We start from the raw sequence: 19878 nt of genomic DNA on the forward strand, positions 1-19878 counted from the left end.
AGGTGAAAAGACAATCCTCAGAATGGGAGAAAATAATAGGAAATGAAAGAACTAAAACAAAGGATTAATCTCCAAAATATATAGCTATGCTGTGCTATGCTATGCTGTGCTATGCTGTGCTATGCTATGCTGTGCTATGCTAAGTCGCTTCAGGCATGTCCGACTCTGTGCGACCCCATAGACGGCAGCCCACCAGGCTCCCCCGGCCCTGGGATTCTCCAGGCAAGAACACTGGAGTGGGTTGCCATTTCTTTCTCCAGTGCATGAAAGAGAAAAGTGAAAGTGAAGTCACTCAGTCGTGTCCGACTCTTCCCGACCCCATGGACTGCAGCCTACCAGGCTCCTCCGTCCATGGGATTTTCCAGGCAAGAGTACTGGAGTGGGGTACCATTGCCTTCTCCGAAAATATATAGCAGCTCATGCAATTCAATACCAGAAAAACAAATAACCCAACCAAAAAGTGGGCTGAAGACCTAAACAGAGAATTCTCCAAAGAAGACATACAGACGGTTAATAAATACATGAAAAGATGCTCAACGTCACTTATTATCAGAGACATGCATATCAAAACTACAACGACATATCACCTCACACTGGTCAGAATGGCCATCTTCAAAAAATCTACAAACAATAAATTCTGGAGAGCCTGTGGAGAAAAGGGAACCCTCTTGTACTGGTGGTAGGAATGTAAATTGATACAGCCACTATGGAGAACAGTATGGAGTTTCCTTAAAAAACTAGGAATAAAACTACCATATGACCCAACAGTCCCACTGCTGGGCATATACTCTGAGAAAGCCATAATTGTTAAAGACACATGTATCCCAATAGTCACTGCAGCACTACTTACAATAGTTAGGACGTGGAAGCAACTTAGATGTCTATTGACAGATGAATGGATAAAGAAGCTGCGGTATATATATACAATAGAGTATTACTCAGCCATAAAAAGAATGCATTTGAATCAGTTCTAATGAGGTGACTGAACCTAGAGCCTATTATACAGAGTGAATTGTCAGAAAAAGAAAAACAAATATTGTATATTAATGCATATATATGGAATCTAGAAAGATGGTACTGGTGAACCTATTTGCAGGGCAGCAATAGAGACACAGACATAGAAAACAGACTTATAGATACAGTTAGGGAAGGAGAGGGTGGGAGGAACTGAGAGTAGCATGGAAACATATACATTACCCCTATGTAAAATAGATAGCCAGTGGGTATTTTCTGTATGACTTGGAGCTCAAAAGGGTACTCTATGACAACCTAGTGGGGTGGGATGGGATGGGAGGTGGGAGCAAGGTTTAAGAGGGAGAAGACATATGTATACCTACGGCTGAATCATGTTGATGTACGGCAGAAACCAACACAATATTGTAAAGCAATTATCCTTCAATTAAAAACAAATAAATTAAAAAAATTCTCCCATATGCTTACGTTTTTGGGAAAGGCCAAACTGATTTCCTATATGGATCAAAATCAGAAAGGGAAAATCCACTTCTTTAAAGAAGAGATCTTTAGTGGAGTAATGAGTCTTACTAGTTAATATTTATTAAATAATAAATAGGAAGTCACACTCATTTGAATTAAGGCAATACATACTATTTGAATATAAAGGCTAAAACTAATTTGGACAAGAAAAGCAGGGTGTAGAGAAGACAAGAATTATTTCTGTTTTAGTCTTAGCACTGACAGCACTTAGCTATAGTGTTTTTGGGAAGTCGCTTCACTTTTCCAGATCTTCTTCCAGAATTTCCTCCCTCTGGCAGACATTTGGATCATCTCTCCAAACATTCAACATATAAAATCCTATGATTACATAATATCAATTATATTTGTCATAAATAATCTTTGAATGCATATACATACACAATACTGGGTTCAATTCACTGCAGTAAAGATGGCAACAAGGTTTGAGATGATGACTGATCACTCCTACTCATGTGAATGGTACATGAACCTATGTTTTATTTCAATTTGAGAACTAAACAACTTAATGACAGATTCAATCCTTTCTCTGGACAATGAAACTAAAAATCCTCGGGAATATTTTAATAACCTTGTTCAGTAAGCCATAAAATATACATACAAAATATGATTTAAACAAATATTTATAGCTATCAGTTTGCTAGACTCTACAAGCAATCTTACAATCTTTACATGGTGGAAATTTGGAAATATTTTCTATTTCAGGGCTTTACCAGCAGCAGAGATAGCAGTGGTTTCACTTTAAGATAGAGGATATCATTGGTTAAGTGTTCAGTATTCCACAAAGAGGAATACTAGCGAACAGGAATGGCCGTCAAAATGTGAATAAAACGAAGGTGAGGAGAAGAAACACTGAATTCAGAGATTATTTATGTAGCAAAGTAAAGAAACAGAGTTGTGATAATTGATTCTAAAAATCCACTAGAACATAAGCTTTATGAGGGCAAGGGCTTTTACTGGTTTTTATGGTGATATGATGCATTTAGAACCATGCCTGGCACATAGTAGGTGCCTGATACGTATTCACTGAATAAAGAAAAAGAGGAAACAACAGAAGCAAACTGAAACATGAACATAGCAATAATAATAAAAATGGAAACACAAGCATAAAAGCAGACATGGTATCATTTATGGCCTGGTAGAAAGTTCAGGATGAGAGTTATAGACCTGGTTCTCAGGGGCTTCTAGCTCAACATTAGACAAGTCATAACCTTTTAATGCCTTTGTCTCTCAATCTACAGATTCTCTCTTCCTTTATGCTTTAAAAGGATACTACGTGATGTTATTCAAAGGGAATGAAGACAAACAGAGATGTATGGTCTGGGACATGATGATTTTCTGGGAATGTGGAAATGCTGATATGTATATTTATATGTTAATATAAAGGAAAAGAAGAAGGTGAGATAAAGAAAAGGGCCAAATTTTGAATCAATGGTGGCTGTAACAAAGTCGTATGTTGTTCATCAGATGAAGACAGTTTTTGGTATGTGTTTTTGTAAAACATGTAGGTATTGTTCAGTATTAAAATGCAATAAGGTTCTATAGAAAGAAAAGACAGGTGAAAATGCTTTGATATCTTAGAGTGTAGTGGAATTTTGACACAGAAAAGCCAACAAGGCATAATTAGGAAAATAAGAAAGATTCAAGATATAATTGGGAGTGTGAGAAGGGAGAGTAAGGAAGCAAAACCGGGTATCATAAAGGAATAAGGAGAAATAATTAAATTGGGATGTTCAGGAGAGAGGTGAGCCATATAGCCATCTGCTGCCTGTCAGGAAAGAGGTCATCTGAGAAAAACTAAGCTGTTTTTTCAAAAGCAAGATGAATATTGTATGAGTGATGAAATAAAAAAGATCATAACCGCCGAAAATTTAGTAAGAACAGAACAAGAGAGCAAAAAGAAAATTTAATTTTAATTTTTTAAGTGAGAACTCTATGCACATGATCAATGGTCCCAGTTGAAGTACTTCCTTTAACTACCAGTCAGATGCCACTTAAACTACCAGATTTAGTCTCCAGCTCTAACTCTCTTGGGCTTCCCTGGTAGCTCAGATGTTAAAAAATCCACCTGCAATGCAGGAGCCCCTGATTCGATCCCTGGGTTGGAAAGATCCCTTGCAGAAGGGAATGGCTACCCATTCCAGTACTCTCGGACTTCCTGGTGGCTCAGACGGTAAATAATCTGCCTGCAATGCGGGAGACCTGGGTTCGATCCCCAGGTTGGGAAGACCCTTATCTAAAGAGTCAGACATGCCTGAGTGATTTTCACTTCTCTTGACATCTAATCCTCTAGAACAGGGGAAAAATGATAGGGGAAAACAGCACTATTGGGGACCCCAGAATTTTCTAGGAGATAGGACATTGCTCTGTTTTCTACTCTTAGGTTTCTCTAAACTTTTCAGGGTTTTGTGAATTTTAATAAAAGGATTCATTTTACTAAATTGTTCAGAGTCTGGCTTTCCTCATCAGCAAATTAATAAAATTATTTAGTTCATATCGAGGATCCACCAGTTTCTTCCAGTTTTTAATGTCTTAGGCTTTCAACAAATATGGTGAAAGCAGAGAAAATTTATTTGGAATCACCATTCTGAAACAACTATATGTACAGTTGCAAGGAACTAGAAGAGTCTACTGGGCTTAAAACGAATGCCACTTTTCAACAGAAGGGGAAAAATCCTATAGTATATTCAATTGATCATGTCGAATTTTGCAAAGTGTAGTAATTCATATTGTCACTCTGGTAGCAATGGTGTGCCATGAAACTCAACAGTACAAAGATTTAAGAAAAAGCAAAACAAATTTGGCCTAAGATGAAAACACTAATACATTCTTGTGTGTGTGTCTGTGTGTGTGTGTATAATTTATTTATCTGGCTGCACTGAGTCTTCGCTGTGGCATGTGGGATTTTTAGTTACAGCATATGGGATCTAGTTCTCTGCAGGGGCTGAACCTGGGCCCCCAGCATTGGGAGCATGGAGTCTTAGCCACTGGGCCACCAGGGAAGTCCCAGAAAATACTAATATATTCTTATACCCAAGAGTCAGTTGTCAAGCAGGCTGCACCATTCAGAAATACATTTTCTTTCAGGATGGTACCCTAGTTTCCTGGTTACAACTTAATTAATCAGCTCTTTTTATAGTCATCTAAGTTTGCAATCTCCCAGCATCAGATCCTTCCAGATAAACAAAAGGTAAGAAAAATTTTAAAGCCCAGGCAAAGGAAACAAATGAATGGGACCAGAATTGCCTTGATGAAAATTATAAACTTAACTATTACCATGATAATATAATTATGGTGGGAAACCACTAACCACACACACAAAAACTTTAGAATTACATATCCATGTTTAAATGTTTTCATATTTTATGTATTGTCTAAATATTAAATTCAAGCCCTGTATTAGATTGCTTAGTCTCTACTTGTATGCATCGTCTAAAATGGTAAAAACATGAAATTATATTGTCTTATGAGAGAAATACTCATTTTAAAACAGCTGACATAGTCACTATACCTCTAGTCTATTTAAAAGGTGACATTTTGCTTAATATAAAAAAGACAAAGAGCGTCTTGATTTTAGAAGAGTCAGTAACAGAGAGAGTAATTCTGGTATTTATGGAATAAAACCCTAACGTGCTAATAGGTAGATTGGTCTGGGAAATAACACAGCAGAAACAATTACCAGGATTGTCTCTGTTCTACTCTCACCGGCTCCAGGATAAAGAAGAATCAATTAGCCCTCCACAGACTATGACCTTGAAGGCTACAGCTCTGTGCATAATACACTGGATATGCTGAGCCAGATAGAAACGGAGAATCAAGTTCTGAGACCATGGAAGAGCACGGTTCAGATATGATAATGTCTTTTTAAAACATAAGCTGTGACAGCTTCAGGCATGTCAAAAGCATGCAGGATGATGAAAGAAAAGTCCCGTTCTTTCTGTGACTAAGCGATAGTTTCTTAGCAGAAGAGCAAAAAGTGAAAGAGAATGCAAAATGACTATCTAATACCAAGCTTTTCTTTCTTTCTTTTTTTGCCCTTCTTTAGTTAATGGTTGCAAGCTTCTTAAACAGCTAAACAATCACTTAAGAGTGTTTAAAACCAAAGCTCCCTGGACCAGTGTCTTTCCAAAATAAAAGAAATATAGACTCATAATTTTTAGGATATTTATGTTTTTGTTGTTGCACTAGTTCAAAAAAGGAATCCTAAGGGTCTCACACAGCAAAACCTATAGGCGGTAAAGTGTTAACCAACTGTCTAGCCCTAACTTTCCAGAAAACTACAACCCAGACAGCTTTTGCAGGCTTATCTCCAATGCACTCAGAGTGCTGCAGCTGTGTATCTGGCCAGAACTGGCTACTATGATGCTTTTAGACAGTAGTAAATCTTTTCCACTCAATAGAAATGCCAGAAAAATCAATGTCCTGCCTTGGAAAAAAAAGAAACGAAACTGTATGGAATGTATAATCTATTAAAAAACTTAGGAAAAGAATTTACCTTAGAAAATAATTTCTCAAAACATCACAAGATACTTTTTAAAACAGTCCTAGATCAGGAAAATGTGCTGGAGATTTCTTTGTTTGCTTGTTTTCCTCCAATGACAAAATTATAGGATTGAGTCAAAGAGTTTTTCAAAGGGTCTTCTTTCTTTTTCTGAACAGCTAAACTGATTCAGGCACATTTTAATTTAAGACTGAAGTTGAAAATGATAAAAAGACAAAAGAAGTAACCTGGTCTTCACAGTGAATTTTGCTTCTCTTTCAGCATCTGTACTTGCTTTTTATAGCCTGTCATTTCATCTGGGTATTATTTCCCGGTCACTTTGCCAGGTGGGAAGAGGCGGTGAATACAGTGATGGCTGTCAGATCTTTAATGATGCTTTAGGGATTTGATAAAGATACAAAGCAGTGTCTGCAGAAAGGAGGATCTTCCCTAATTACACCTGAAAAGCAAGCCTCTTTTTTTTTTCTTTAAATCTTTGCCACTGAAACTGGTGTGTATGAAATGAGCCTGAATCACAAGCACAAATCAAGTTTTTCTGCATTTCTAGAACATATGGCTCTCCCGCATACTGAACAACATGTCTGCAAAAGATATTTTTAATCTTCATTACCATCCAGAGGGAAACAGTAGGGGTATTTCATCACAGAATCTTTACCCTCACCTCTCCTTTAGAGACTTTACACACGGTATTCAAACCGAATTCTCTGATCCTTTACTTTTTTCTAAGGAAACAGTTTCAATGGTGAAAAGAAGAGAAGACAGTGAAACAAAAATAAATTAGAAACTTTTTTAAAAGCTAAAGAAAATGCCTCTCTTCTATAATGACATTTAAAACAATCTGACTAGTCATGGTTTCATCCTTGGCAACTTTTCTGTTATAAAGCATTGCAATGACCCAGTACGGACGGCAGCAGGACCGCTCTGTATTGTTTTAAGAGCATGGGCTCTCTTCACTCACAGATTATTAAATAGGACTGCTGCAATGTGACGGACAAAAATGACACATCTGAAAAAAAAACGATTTATCTACTAATGCATCTTGTACTTTCTGATGACTGTCAAGGAAACTATTTAAATATTTGATTACAGAAGGCAAAACTAATACGGACAAACCATAACAGGAAAGAATATGAAAAGAACATATATATGTGTATATATACATATATATACACACACACACACTAGAGTCACTTTGCTGTACAGAAGAAATTAACACAACATTGTAAAATCAACTATACTTGAATAAAAAAAAAACTAATTTGGGGAAAATTCTTTCATGTAGAATTGTACCAGATCCTGAATAAAACTGCCCCTAACAAGTGCTCAGCAACTCAGACTATAATCTGAGCATGACAGCAACCTTCTGATGCTGGTAAAAGGTGAGTGCTGTAAACATCTAAGACTTCATGTGCTATCGGGAAGAAGCAATTAAAGTACAAACGTGGGGAGAAGTGGTTTAGGGAACAGGAAGAAGAGATGGAGAAAGATAACTGGCAACTTGGGCTGGCTGGAAGGCAAAGGATAACACAAAGGTGAGGAGAGGTGATGGAAAGTTTACTGGGAAAAAAATCAGGATTGTACTCACTGCTGTACAGAAGTTATATATATATATATAATGGTCTGATGTTTTCATCTTAAAAAGTGTTAGAAACCAATGGAATGGAACTGAAAGTCAAGCATGGTTCAGAGATGCTGAAGCTCTGGGTCGCTCACCCCAGATTTCACCATCCAGGAAGAGGGAGTTGCTGTGATAGCATCAGTTCTAACCAGCAGTTTGCAAGGTCTTTTCACTCATCTCTCCCTGAGCAACCCAGTCACATGATGCGCTTAAACCAAACCATGCCATTCAATTCCGAGAAGACAAGGACCCCGCTCTACACTCTAGAGAACACTTCAGACGACCTCAAGCCCAACCATCTCCTCTACACATCCTCACCCGTCTCTCTCTACTTACAAAGTTTAGGAGCAGTTTGGAGATTAGTTTCTGTTGATGGTGGCTGAGTGGCTGCCTTGGGTGTTCTCACGTCAGGGCTCCGAGAGGGTGAAGGGAAGGATGGAGCAGTGGACGGTCGGAAAGAAAAAGCGAAGATACGGTTCTTGGGGGTGGGGACCGCCGAAGGCTCGGAGGACCCAAGGGCATTGTCAACTTGCACTGTAACTCGAACCTCAGTTTCAGACTGAGCCCTGGAGACAGGTGAAGTGTACGCCTTGGCTGATACCCACACAGCAGCAGAAGCTGCAGTTGGATCCAGAGAAATAATAGGATCCTGGCCTAATCCCCCAGGGTCAAGGTGAGTGGGAGAGTCATACTCAAAAATCTTGTCCACAAACACCCACTTGAGGCCGGCGATGCAGAGGCAGAGGCTGACCAGGCAAGCCAGGATGGGGACGATGCAGATTTTCTCTGAGTTGAGGCAACCTCTCAGGCGCTCGGTTTCCAGGCAGACGCAGCAGGGAAGAGTCAGGCCCACAAGCCCTGGGGACCTCCCATCTTCAGTCTGGGTCTCTGGCATGTCTTCGGCTGCCGGAAGCCCATCCAGAGATGGGTCTGCACTCAACTGAGTGGAAGGGCTCGAGGACCTCTCAGCAGCTCCCTCGGACATGTCTGGGGAATAAATCTCCATCGGCTCACCTCCAGGAGGCCTGGCCTCTCACACTGTCCATTACCATGCAGAGCCCCCCCCAACCAAATGATACAGCATCTTACAGGGAGAAATCGATAAGTCGTCCAAGTCCAAGGCCATTATCAAAAGCAAGAGGAGTTCAGGAGGAAGACAGGGGAGGCCAAAAAAAAAAAAAAAAGGAAAACCAAAAAACCAAAAAAAAAAAAAAAAGCCTCTAGCAACAACCAAATAAAAGTATATTGTTATTCTTGACTGCTGTTTCTGGGCCACTTTTGCAGTTCTTTTATATGCTTCTCCAAACCATCCTGGCTGGGTCAGGAAGACGGAGGCCAGCGGAGAAAACCCAGGAGCTGATGCGGCGGCGGTCAGTTAAGTAAACCAGTAGCCCAAACTGAAAGGCATGTTTCTCACCTCGAGCAGCTGAAGCTGGGGTCTGCTCAGATGGAGAAAGCAACTGTCATGCAGAAGAAGTAAAAGCAGGAGCAGGACCAGCGGCGGCGGCGGCGGCGGCAGCAGCGGCGGCGGCAGGAGCGGCAGCAGCGACAGTAGCAACAGCATCCTGTGGTGCGAGCGCGGCGGCTGAAAGGGGCTGAATCATCACAGAGCAGCAGGTGCCTGCCCTCCGAGCATCACGGCGAACCGTCTCATCGCGGAGCGAGCTGAAGGCGAGAGCGCGGCCGGGAGGGGCGGTCACCGCGCTCGCCGCCCTGCCTCCCCCCCCACCCCGCCAGCCACTCCTCTTTGTCCTTCCTGAGCGCTCATTCACTTTCTTCCTCTGCGGCTCTTGCCTTCCCCACAGACTCTTCCCCTTGCCTTCCCCCTCCTCATCCAGAGACTCTCTCTCTCCCCTCTCTCTTTCTTTTTTTCCTTCCTCCTCTCCCAACCCCCACCCCTCTATCCGCACTCTGGGGCTGCCGGCTGGTCTGAGTAGAATCAGGATACCCAGCAAGGCGGGACTGCCAGTGACTTCCTATTTTATCCAATTAGAAGGAATAAAGGCCATCAAATCAAAGAGAAGCAGGCAGACACCAGTTAAGCTGAGTCCCCATGGCCCCCACCCGGCTCGCCTCCTTCTCTCTCTTTTTTTCCTCCCTACCAAAGCTGCCCTAATCTTCCACCCCCACCTGCCATGCTCTAAAGTCTCCCTGGTTCTCTCTTCTGCACCCACTGTTGGGTCAGAAAAAGCCAGCGATCAATGCTAGATCTAACAAAGCTAGGATGGGGCGGGGGTGGGGTGGGTGTAGGTGGGACCTTATGGGTTGGACCTGAGGCTTGGCAAAGTCTGATATCTGATTCCTCCCTAGAGAGGTAAGCTTTTCAACAGCAATTTCTTCCTGCCTGCTGTAGAGAGATAGCATTCCGTCCCCAGCCCTCTAATAAGTTTTGTTCACCGAGAGGACTGTTATTGCCTGGTGCTTCAACCAACAGCAAGAACATGTTTTTTTCTTTTTTTTCCTCCTAACCATGGACAGCTCTGCCTTCAGCCCTTGTCGCAATGATTGGGTAAGACTTGGTGATGCCCAAGGGTGAAGTGTGGAATATACATTGGAGAAGGGGATGCTCAGGGAGGGGAGAGAGGTCTCTATGTGCCCACACTGGTCCCCTTTAAATTTCCATCCTTCTGTCCCACTCACAGCAGCCCAGGACTGATGTCCAGCTAACAAGAAACACCAGTAAGTAACAGCTATAGAGGAGGCTCTCGCTTCATCTTGAAATTAGCCTTCACTGTGACTCCACACTGCGGAGGTTGAATTCCCTGAGCCCTGTAATGTATACCACATGTCCTCAGCTATAACCACACTGCAAGGATTAAGAAGACTTTTCTGTAAGAGCACGCCTTTAGGGTTAAGTTTCAGGAACTTTACCTTAAAGATAGTTTCACTGCAGACTCTTTTCTTTTTCCTTTTAAAACAGCAGTGGTTAAACGGCTGGAAGAAATGCACTGTCCTTAATACAGAGAACAGGCAGCCCTGCCCCTCCCGTTCACTGCATGTTCGAGTCTGAATCTTTAATCCACGCTTTACTGTGACTGGACACCTGAACGGTTTCCAAGGAACCATTTTGTTCACCTATGTCAATAGGAGTCTTAAAAACTGTCTCGAAATCCATACTATATAACCATCATGTGAGTCCCAGAAGCAATAAAATTTAAAGCTGAAGTCCTCAGAGAACCTGCTTTAAGCACGTTATATTTTGTAAAACACAATCTCCACTGCTGTGAAATATTTTTAAGCTTCTAAGTGGGCAAGAGATAATATTATCATTTCTTTCAAAATGAAATTAGCCCATAATTATAAGTGATTTAAAGGGTAGTGATATCCTAAAATGTGTTTGCAGTACTATAACTAACAAAAACAACAAAAGCCTGAACCAATTTGCATAATTGTAATTATGGCTCTGACAAGCTTCTGGGCAAAATAATTATCCTTAAGTTCACCTTTACATAACCTGCATTTATATAGCAGTAACTCATACTTTAAAATAATTCCTATGCCCACTTTGGATTCAAGCAATGGACATGAAATTTCACATCATCAAAAATCTATAGGGAGGCATTTACAGAATTCAAACTGAGAGGAATTAAGATTTTAATGATCAATATTCATGGAATGCTCAAAATCAATTAGGCAAGTAAATACTTATGCTAAATTAGGATCATTTATAATTCCTTTAGATATCACCCAGGTTAAATTTGTGGTACTTAATTTCATGATTCTGCCCCAAACCAGTATTTCACACAAGTATCATATGCATACATTGGCATTTCACCCACAGCCAAGGTCACCTAGATTTCAAAGACTAACATGGAGTTCAGAGCCCAGATCAGGCAAGGAAGCAAAGATACTGAGAAGAGTAACCTGTAATTAAGAAAAGTGCTCCTTCAGTTGCGCCAATACCAACTATTCACCTTGCCTTAATTATTAAGAACAAACATATTCAGCAGACAAAGTAATTACTGGGCACTGCTCTAGCTGTCATATTAAAGATGACCAACACTTACAAAGGAAAAGAATGGATTATGTAAAGGATAGGAACTTAAGAGACAGACTACACAAATCACATATATATGTGTCCTCCCTGGAGAGGCAGTTCATGAATCCTGTGGCTTCTTGGAGCTAAGATCAATTTGCAGAGAGCCAGCCTCCCATAAAGTTGTTTCCCATGCAGTTGGAAGGTAAATGTAATTGAGAAAGGGAGTATGACAGGAGGTAAAGAATAAAAGGAATTCTCCATTAGGTCTACACTTGAAATGAGGAGTCAGAAGTTGCCTTTATCCCTTTAGCAAATCTTACTAGCAATAAAGAAGTGGATACAGGGTGATGTGAATGGGATTGAGGGTCAGAATTTCTTTGACTAGAACATGTGTGTTTGTAGGAAGAATTGCAAGCATATGTTACTTTAACTCTTTAGCCTCCGTCTTCAATAAAGCTCAGGAACACCCATATTTCCACGTTCCCTTAAACAATGAACAAGAAACAAATTATTATTACCTTTTTAAAACCGCATAACCACCTCCTCTATAACAACAAAAGCTACCTTTATAGAGCTCCACTGTGATTCCAGGCACTCTACTAGGTTCTTGCCATACACGATTTCTGATCTTTACTAAATTCTATACAGAACATATTATCTTTTTTGTTAAAAAAAAAAAAAGGACTCAGGCAGCTTATATAACTTAGCTACGGACACATAGCTATTAAACAATAGCACCAATAGCACCAATTTTGAGCAAAATTCTGACTCATGCTATTTCTACCAAATAATACTGTTTCTTATTTTTAATCAAAAGAAGCTATCTGATTACACATTGTTTACCTATTACTTCAATAGGAAAAATAAGAGAACCAGAAAGTGTAACAATGAAAGAGGCATTTTAATTTTACCTTAATGTAGTTGCTAAATGAACTTAAAGGTGCCGAGTTTCCAAAACAAGAGCCTTCTAAAATTCTGCCTAGTGATCTTTAGAAGTTGCAAGAATTAAGCATAGGTTATTTACATATGATCTGTTTATAGTTTAAATAGAAGAGTTCTTCCAGTCTCTGTTCTGAGATTTTCTTGGGAAAGCTATTTCAATTACATATTGCTATGAAGCAAATTGCCCTGAAACACATTACATTTGTTGTTAAACTGCTGCTGCTGCTGCTGCTTCTAAGTCGCTTCAGTCATGTCCGACTCTGTGCGACCCCATAGATGGCAGCCTACCAGGCTCCGCTGTCCCTGGGATTCTCCAGGCAAGAACACTGGAGTGGGTTGCCATTTCCTTCTCCAAGGCATGAAAGTGAAAAGTGAAAGTGAAGTCGCTCATCGACCCCACGGACTGCAGCCTACCTGGCTCCTCTGTCCATGGGATTTTCCAGGCAAGAGTACTGGAGTGGGTTGCCATTGCCTTCTCCGTTGTTAAACTAACCACTGTATTACATCTCACTAGCCCGCAGGATTACTGGGTTCAGCTGAGTGATTCTTCTGCTCTATTAGATGTCAGCTAGGGCTGCAATCCATTGGAGGTGTAACTGAGCTGAAAAAGTCAAGATTCACACACATGACTAGCAGCTGATGCCAGATGTCAGCCGGGAACTCAGCTGGGACTGTCAGATGGTGCACCAACATGTGGCTTCTCCATGTGGCCTGGACTTCTCACAGCATGCCAGCTGGGTTCTGAGAGGATACAGCCCAAGAGGGAGGAAGCACAAGTTGCCAGTCCTCCTTAAGACTGACTTTGGAAGTGGTACAGGCTTATTTCCATTGCATCCTATTGGCCAAATAGTCACAGTGCCAACTGAGATTCAAGGAAAGAGGAGATGAATCTTGATGGAGAGAGTGACAAGGAATTTGCAACCACAGTTAATCCACCACAACAGTTAAAGTCAATGTTAGTAAGTCAACTTGAGTCAAGAGGCTATGCAGTAACGTAGAATGAGATTCAGCAGAACCAAGTCAAAACACACTTATATTTCTGATACACAGTATTCCAGCTTCCTTCTAAACCAGCTTCAATGAAGAAAACAATCCTATTATGTTGTGCATACGTGACTGCTTATGCTCAGTTGTGTCCGACTCTTTGTGACCCTTTGGACTGTAGCTCACCAGGCTTCTCTGTCCATGGGATTTTTCAGGCAAGAATACTGTAGTGGGTTGCCATTTCCTTCTCTAGGGGATCTTCCTGACTCAGGGACTGAACCTTCATCTCCTGTGTCTCCTGTAGGCAGATTCTTTACCCGCTGAGCCATCAGGGAAGCCATCTATTATATCATCCAACAGAAAATACTAAAATTCCTCTGCTACTTCAAGTCAAGCTAGGCTACTGCTTCTGCATCCCTTTTATTTATTTTATTATCAGAAATATTTAGCATAGCTCCAGGAGATGAAAGAGGATGACCATATCATATAAACTTACTTTTTATTTTACTTTTTTTGGTGTATTGGTTATTTCCCACTGAAAATGTTTATCTCTGTAAAAGTCTACCCTTGCTCTGTAAGTTTATGGCCAAAACATAGAATTTACTTTGTGATATCTAATACCACGATGATAGCGTGATTTCATTTTTTGGATTGCAATCTTTGAGGATGACTATGTATAAATTATAATGATTTATTCATTGCTAATGAATTAATCACAATTTTCACAAGAAAGCTTTAGGACTTAAAAGGATCCCTAAAACTTGCTGCTTCTTATGAGAGGACCAAGTACTCAAATAGATCTGTTAGCTTCTTCCCATCCATTTGAAAATCTTTCCCCAGCTCACATCTCAGCCCCTCCATGGAACTCTTCCATGGTCCCAAGTCAAAGATACATCATTATTAAACTTTATTTTTGTTGGGGTACATCTTCCCAGGTGTTACTACTTAATTATGTGACATATATAGGATGGATGGGGAAGAATGCAATTTCTCTGAAGGCCAGGTCTCTCAGTATCTGGCTGTCACAAACTAGAGCTATGCTAGCCATTCAATACACACATTTTGTTTGGTTTTATTTTTAATTGTAATTCATTTACACAGATCATGGCACCTCTAATAAATTGGTAGACTTTTTTCATGTGCATCTATCTATTCAAAATACCCTCTATACTCCACTCTATTTTTTCACATCTTCTAATGATCAGTTCAGATACATGCTTATTAAATTTTATGACTGTTCCCAAATATGGCTTTTATGAATTTCTTTTTGTCTAGGGAAACTCTGTTACCCCAACTATATTAACTCTCAACTACCATGGTATTTTTCAGGCAAGAATACTAGAGTGGATTGCCATTTCCTTCCCCAGGCAATCTTCCTGATGCAGTGATCAAACCTGCATTTCCCATGTCTCCTGCACTCCAGGCGGATTCTTTACCCGCTGAGCCATCAGGGCAGCCCCCTATTATATCATCCAATAGAAAAGACTCAAATCCCTCTGCTACTTCAAGTCAAGTTAGGCTACATAATCTTATGTTTTGCATAGATCCTTTTAGGAGACGGAAAGCTAGCAATAACCCAACATCGAACTGTTTTTCCTGCAGTTCTTTCTTCAACTAAACAGGAAAGTTCTTTCAGGGCAAACCAAATCCATGGGCTTGCCAATGTTTTCTACTTACTCATAATGCTAAACAGTTAAGATAAAACCCATTTCACCTTACTGGGCAGGTATTTTTCTCCCCACTTTGAGGGTGAGTCAAGACTCTGATTCTCCCTTATTCTCACCCTGTGAAAATTATCTCAGTAAAGACAGTTTGACTTAATTGTAAGAATCATTTTGTGAGAAGCTGTATTGAATGTCTGATATTGACTCTGGGGCTGTGTCCTCATTTTGTAACAAATGATCCATTTACTCTGGCACATTTTGTTCTTTATAAGTTCAGATCCTTTGATCTTCACCTGCAGCTCAAGAGACAGTAAAGGATCTCAAAGATGAGGATGTGAGAATTTTATATAGACAGATTTTTTAAAAAATAAATTTATTTATTTTAGTTGGGGGCTAATTACTTTACAATGTTGTAGTGGTTTTTGCCATACATTGACATGAATCAGCCATGGGTTTACGTGTGTTCCCCATCCTGAACCCCCCTCCCACCTCCCTCCCCATCCCATCCCTCTGGGTCATCCCATTGCCCCAGCCCTGGGCATTTGTCTCATGCATTGAACCCGGAATAGTGTTCTGTTTCACATATGATAATATACATGTTTCAATGCTATTGTCCCAGAATGTCCCACCCTCACCTTCTCCCTCAGAGTCCATAAGACTGTTCTATGCATCTGTGTCTCTTATTCTATAGACAGATTTTTTAAATTAAATCCCATGCTTATAATCTTATTACTTTGAGAGAAACTATTATTTTCTCACTCCCTGTGAGTAAAATCTTAGTTATATACAATGATGTTCTTCTTAGTTTTACAAGTCACCTTTCTTTTACTATTATCTTGGACATGTTTGGAACTAGACTGAGATCACTGCACATCACTGTGATAAATGCCAATGAACTGTTCCTAGTAAAATGGCTAATTTTATGTTATGTGAATTCCAACTCAATAAAAAAAATTACACGGCACACTCATCATGGTTTCAGCTTCTCCAACATTTACTTTTAAAAGAAAAACACAGTCAATCTGACCAGTTTTTCCAGTGCACTGCACTAAAATAACGAGACTTTGTCATGTATAGATTGCTCTTCTTTCTTCAAAATCTAATAGGTCATGAAGCATTGAATCTCTGACAATTCTTAATTATCTATGGACTCTAAATTGATGTTGATGATGTAACACTACATCCCAAGGAACTCAAAAGCACAAATAAGGATATAATAAATTGATCTGTCATTGAGAATTTCAATACAAAAGTTTTATGAGAAAATGAGCAAAGGCTTATAACTCTAGCTCATTTTATATACTTAAAATATTATTTCTCATTGGTCAATACCATTCCATTTACATATTTAGAATATACCAGAAATATAAGCAAAAAAATGGGTAGACAGTAGCAAGTATTTGAATTATCTGTATTTTCAACATAGTGTGCTTTGTTATGAAAAGTGTGATAAACTCATTATACCGGAATGTGAGCTCCATAACAGCCAGCACTTGTGTCTGTTTCCATTAACACATCCCTACTACTGAGAACATGCCTGGCACACAGAGGCCAGTAAGTAAGTATTACCGAGTTAATGCATCAACATGGAAACTACTAAAGAAGGATGTAGTGTGGAAGGACTGATGCTGAGGCTGAAACTCCAATACTTTGGCCACTTGATGAGAAGAACTGACTCATTGGAAAAGACTCTGATGCTGGGAAAGATTGAAGGCAGGAGGAGAAGGGGATGACAGAGGATGAGATGGTTGGATGGCATCACCAACTCGATGGACATGAATTTGAGCAACCTCTGGAGTTGGTGATGGACAGGGAAGCCTGGCATGCTGCAGTCCATGGGGTCACAAAGAGTCAGACACGACTGAACGACTGAACTAAACTGAAAGAAGGATGTAAAAACTACTGAAAAAATATCTTAAAAGACATGGATACATCATCAGTTCAGTTCAGTCACTCAGTCGTGTCTATATGGATACACCATATAGAGTTTTATTTGTGTGAATGAAGCAAATAATATTAAATTACATGTGTATGAGGGGAAGAAGAAAACCTAAAAGGAAAATCATCTTTATAGTGACTATTCCAAGGTTATATGGATGGATGGTCATTCATGATTATTAGACCATACATGTGGAATCAGTTACCTTGAACAAGTATCTTTGCTTCACTTCATTAATATTCACTACTATAAGCTCCCAGCACAAAGCGACACAGTTAAGAGAGAATTTTTGTTTGTTATATTCTTATGTATTGTGGCAAATGGCACAAATATACAAGAAATAATCTGTACTTTTAATTGCATGGATAGATATAATAGTATTTAAGGAAAATCATAAAGGCTGTACTTTGGTGAAGTAAGAGAAATTAAATATAATAAATAATTAACTAAACATGACAATCAATGCCAATGTTATACAAATTCAGTACAGTTTCAAAAAATGGAAGTTGTTGAACTTAATTTATACTTAGGCACTAGCTATTTGTTTATAGCTGGGTTGCCGATCAGCTGATTGATCTCCAGAGGAATTTTAAAAAAATGCATTGAGTACATCACCCTTACAAATGCCCTAGCAATCTGTTAATTTGTTTTTCAAATCTTCTGTTTCAGAAACTGCTAAGCACGTGATGGTCCACATGTGAAGGCAGTTATGAATTACTTACAAAAGAGTTTCATCTATTCAAGAGACTCTGAAATGTCATAAAAAGCCACGTGTAAAATAAACCTTCAGTTTACCTGAAATAAAGGAAGTTTGGGAAAGGAATGATCTGAATCATTCTACTTTTCAATACAACCCAAACCTATACATCTGAGAAACATCTCAGAGGAAACATCTTAAAAATATACATTTTCCACAGAGGCTACACAGTTCTCTCTCCTTTTTGCTGATTAAAATGAAAATTCAAAGTTGTGCCAAAAGGAAAAAAAAGAGGGATAAAAATATATGCATTTTCTAGAACTGATCTGGCATTCCAGTGAGCCATCTAACCGGCAATTCTGCTGTAAGGTCATAAGCCTTATGATACTCTTACAAGCAGAAGTATTCCATTTAAAATCAAATGCCAGCTCCATATTTTCTGCAGTTTCTCAGCTCAAGGGGTGGAAACTTTTTCTGCATTGTGGGACAATTTTTATTACTTTCAAAGTACGAATTTGAAAATCATAAGACAAAAATATCTTATGATTGGAACTCCAATTCAAAACTTTCTATCATAAATCACACCACACCATGTATGGTTAGTTAGATTGGTTTAAGAATGACTTGTATCTTTTCTATCTCAGAAATTATCTGGAGTGAAAGGATGTAGGCTTAATGCAAAGATGAACTGTAATCTTGAGAATAATTAGGTTTAAAATATTTCATTGGCTGACTGTTGAAGCTGGAATAGCCTTGACCCATGAATTTTATCTTACACAAAAAAAGATCTCCGGAGATAAAAAATAATCTGCCTGGAGCACTAACATTAATTTCAGAGACAGGACTAGAAGTCAGGGATATTGCTCCTCCCCTTTCAACTCATTCCTACAAAGGGAAGCTTTTTAGTTTCACACTAACCATATAGATACCCTTGAGTAACTGCCATAAAGAGAATGGTTCAGATTTTGTCACTACTGCCATCAGTTATTCCTATAGCAATATCTTACATGAACGTTTACTGTGACTGTTTCTACTTGAAAGTTTAATCTTTTTAATGCTCCTCTGACCACTTTTGGTCACAACTCTAATGAATATTCAGACCCTTTTTCTGGAAGTTATTAAGAAGCCAATATTCGTATTTAGACTCGGTTATTAACATTTCATCACTAAAGGATGTAGAATGCAGAATGTAGGCCAAATGTAGGCTCTAATCACTTACATGGGAAGGTATAGAATAACGAGGTTCTACTGGATAAAATGGATCTTATCTTCAGGAAAGAAGACTGTCACCGCCAAAATAGCAATCAGGGGACTCTCTGGTGGTCCAGTGGTTAAAATTTCACCTTCCAATGAAGAGGGTGCAGGTTAGATCCCTAGTCGGGGAGCTTAAATCCTGCATGCCTTGTATCCAAAAAACCAAAACATAAAACAGAAGCAATATTGTAACAAATTCAATAGAGACTTCAAAAATGGTCCACATCAAAAGAAAATCTTTTTAAAAAATAGAGATCAGTCCAGTATTACTGCAATGATTCAAACACATACAATGTCAAATGTTGTCAATATCTGAGAATTGGTGAGCCAGGGTTACATCTTCTTTTAATCTGGAGAATTAGAAATCTGGGACGGGGAAGGAGTGATCGTCAGAAACAGGAAAAGGAAGGCTTCTGATGACTGAGCTAAAATCTGAAATATGATGACTAGAAATTCCCAGGTCCAAATATGATGACTTATTCCAGGGACACACATGTTCTATTTGTTGACATAATCCATCTAACATATATTATTTTAAATAGAGCAATTAAACATGTACATCATTCATGCTGGGATATTTGAGGATAAGATGCATTCACAAATGCAACTTACTTCAAATTGCATCAAAAATAAAAAGTTGACTGATAGATAAATGGATACACATTTGACAAAGCAACTATGGCAGAAGTTAACTATAAAATCTAGAGATATGGCATACATTGTTCACAAGTCATTCAACTTTTCTATATGTTTCAAATTTTCATAATAAAAATGCTAGAAAAATTTAAAAATATTTTTTCATGGCTATT

At 39.2% G+C, this 19878-nt stretch overlaps 2 protein-coding genes across 10 annotated transcripts in view; both read right to left on the reverse strand.

Annotated features, from left to right (window-relative positions):
- NRG1 (neuregulin 1) overlaps positions 1-19878 on the reverse strand; it is a 1106536-nt gene that overhangs the window by 111389 nt on the left and 975269 nt on the right. The window contains exon 1 of one of the 9 annotated variants that reach the window (XM_081523487.1): positions 7947-8793. The exons of 5 other annotated variants lie outside the window; for them this stretch is intronic. In XM_081523487.1, coding sequence (XP_081379613.1) covers positions 7947-8616 — 670 coding nt within the window. In that variant the 5' untranslated portion in view covers positions 8617-8793. Of the gene's footprint in view, positions 1-7946; positions 9278-19878 lie in introns of those variants that run through there. 3 more of the 9 variants (XM_081523488.1, XM_081523493.1, XM_081523498.1) reach the window with 3 other exon arrangements.
- Positions 8657-9174, reverse strand: LOC145518677 (uncharacterized). Its single transcript, XM_081523499.1, has one exon. The coding sequence runs from the start codon at positions 9172-9174 to the stop codon at positions 8986-8988; it is 189 nt and encodes a 62-aa protein (XP_081379625.1). The 3' UTR covers positions 8657-8985.

The sequence above is a fragment of the Giraffa tippelskirchi genome, chromosome 8 (genome assembly GCF_054371585.1).
Source record: "Giraffa tippelskirchi isolate mGirTip1 chromosome 8, T2T-mGirTip1v1.2.pri, whole genome shotgun sequence".
In the NCBI taxonomy this organism is placed as follows: Eukaryota; Metazoa; Chordata; class Mammalia; order Artiodactyla; family Giraffidae; genus Giraffa; species Giraffa tippelskirchi.

Excerpts from the sequence above, each read along its gene's own strand:
- LOC145518677 (XM_081523499.1), bottom strand. The coding sequence starts at position 9,174 with ATGCTGTTGCTACTGTCGCTGCTGCCGCTCCTGCCGCCGCCGCTGCTG.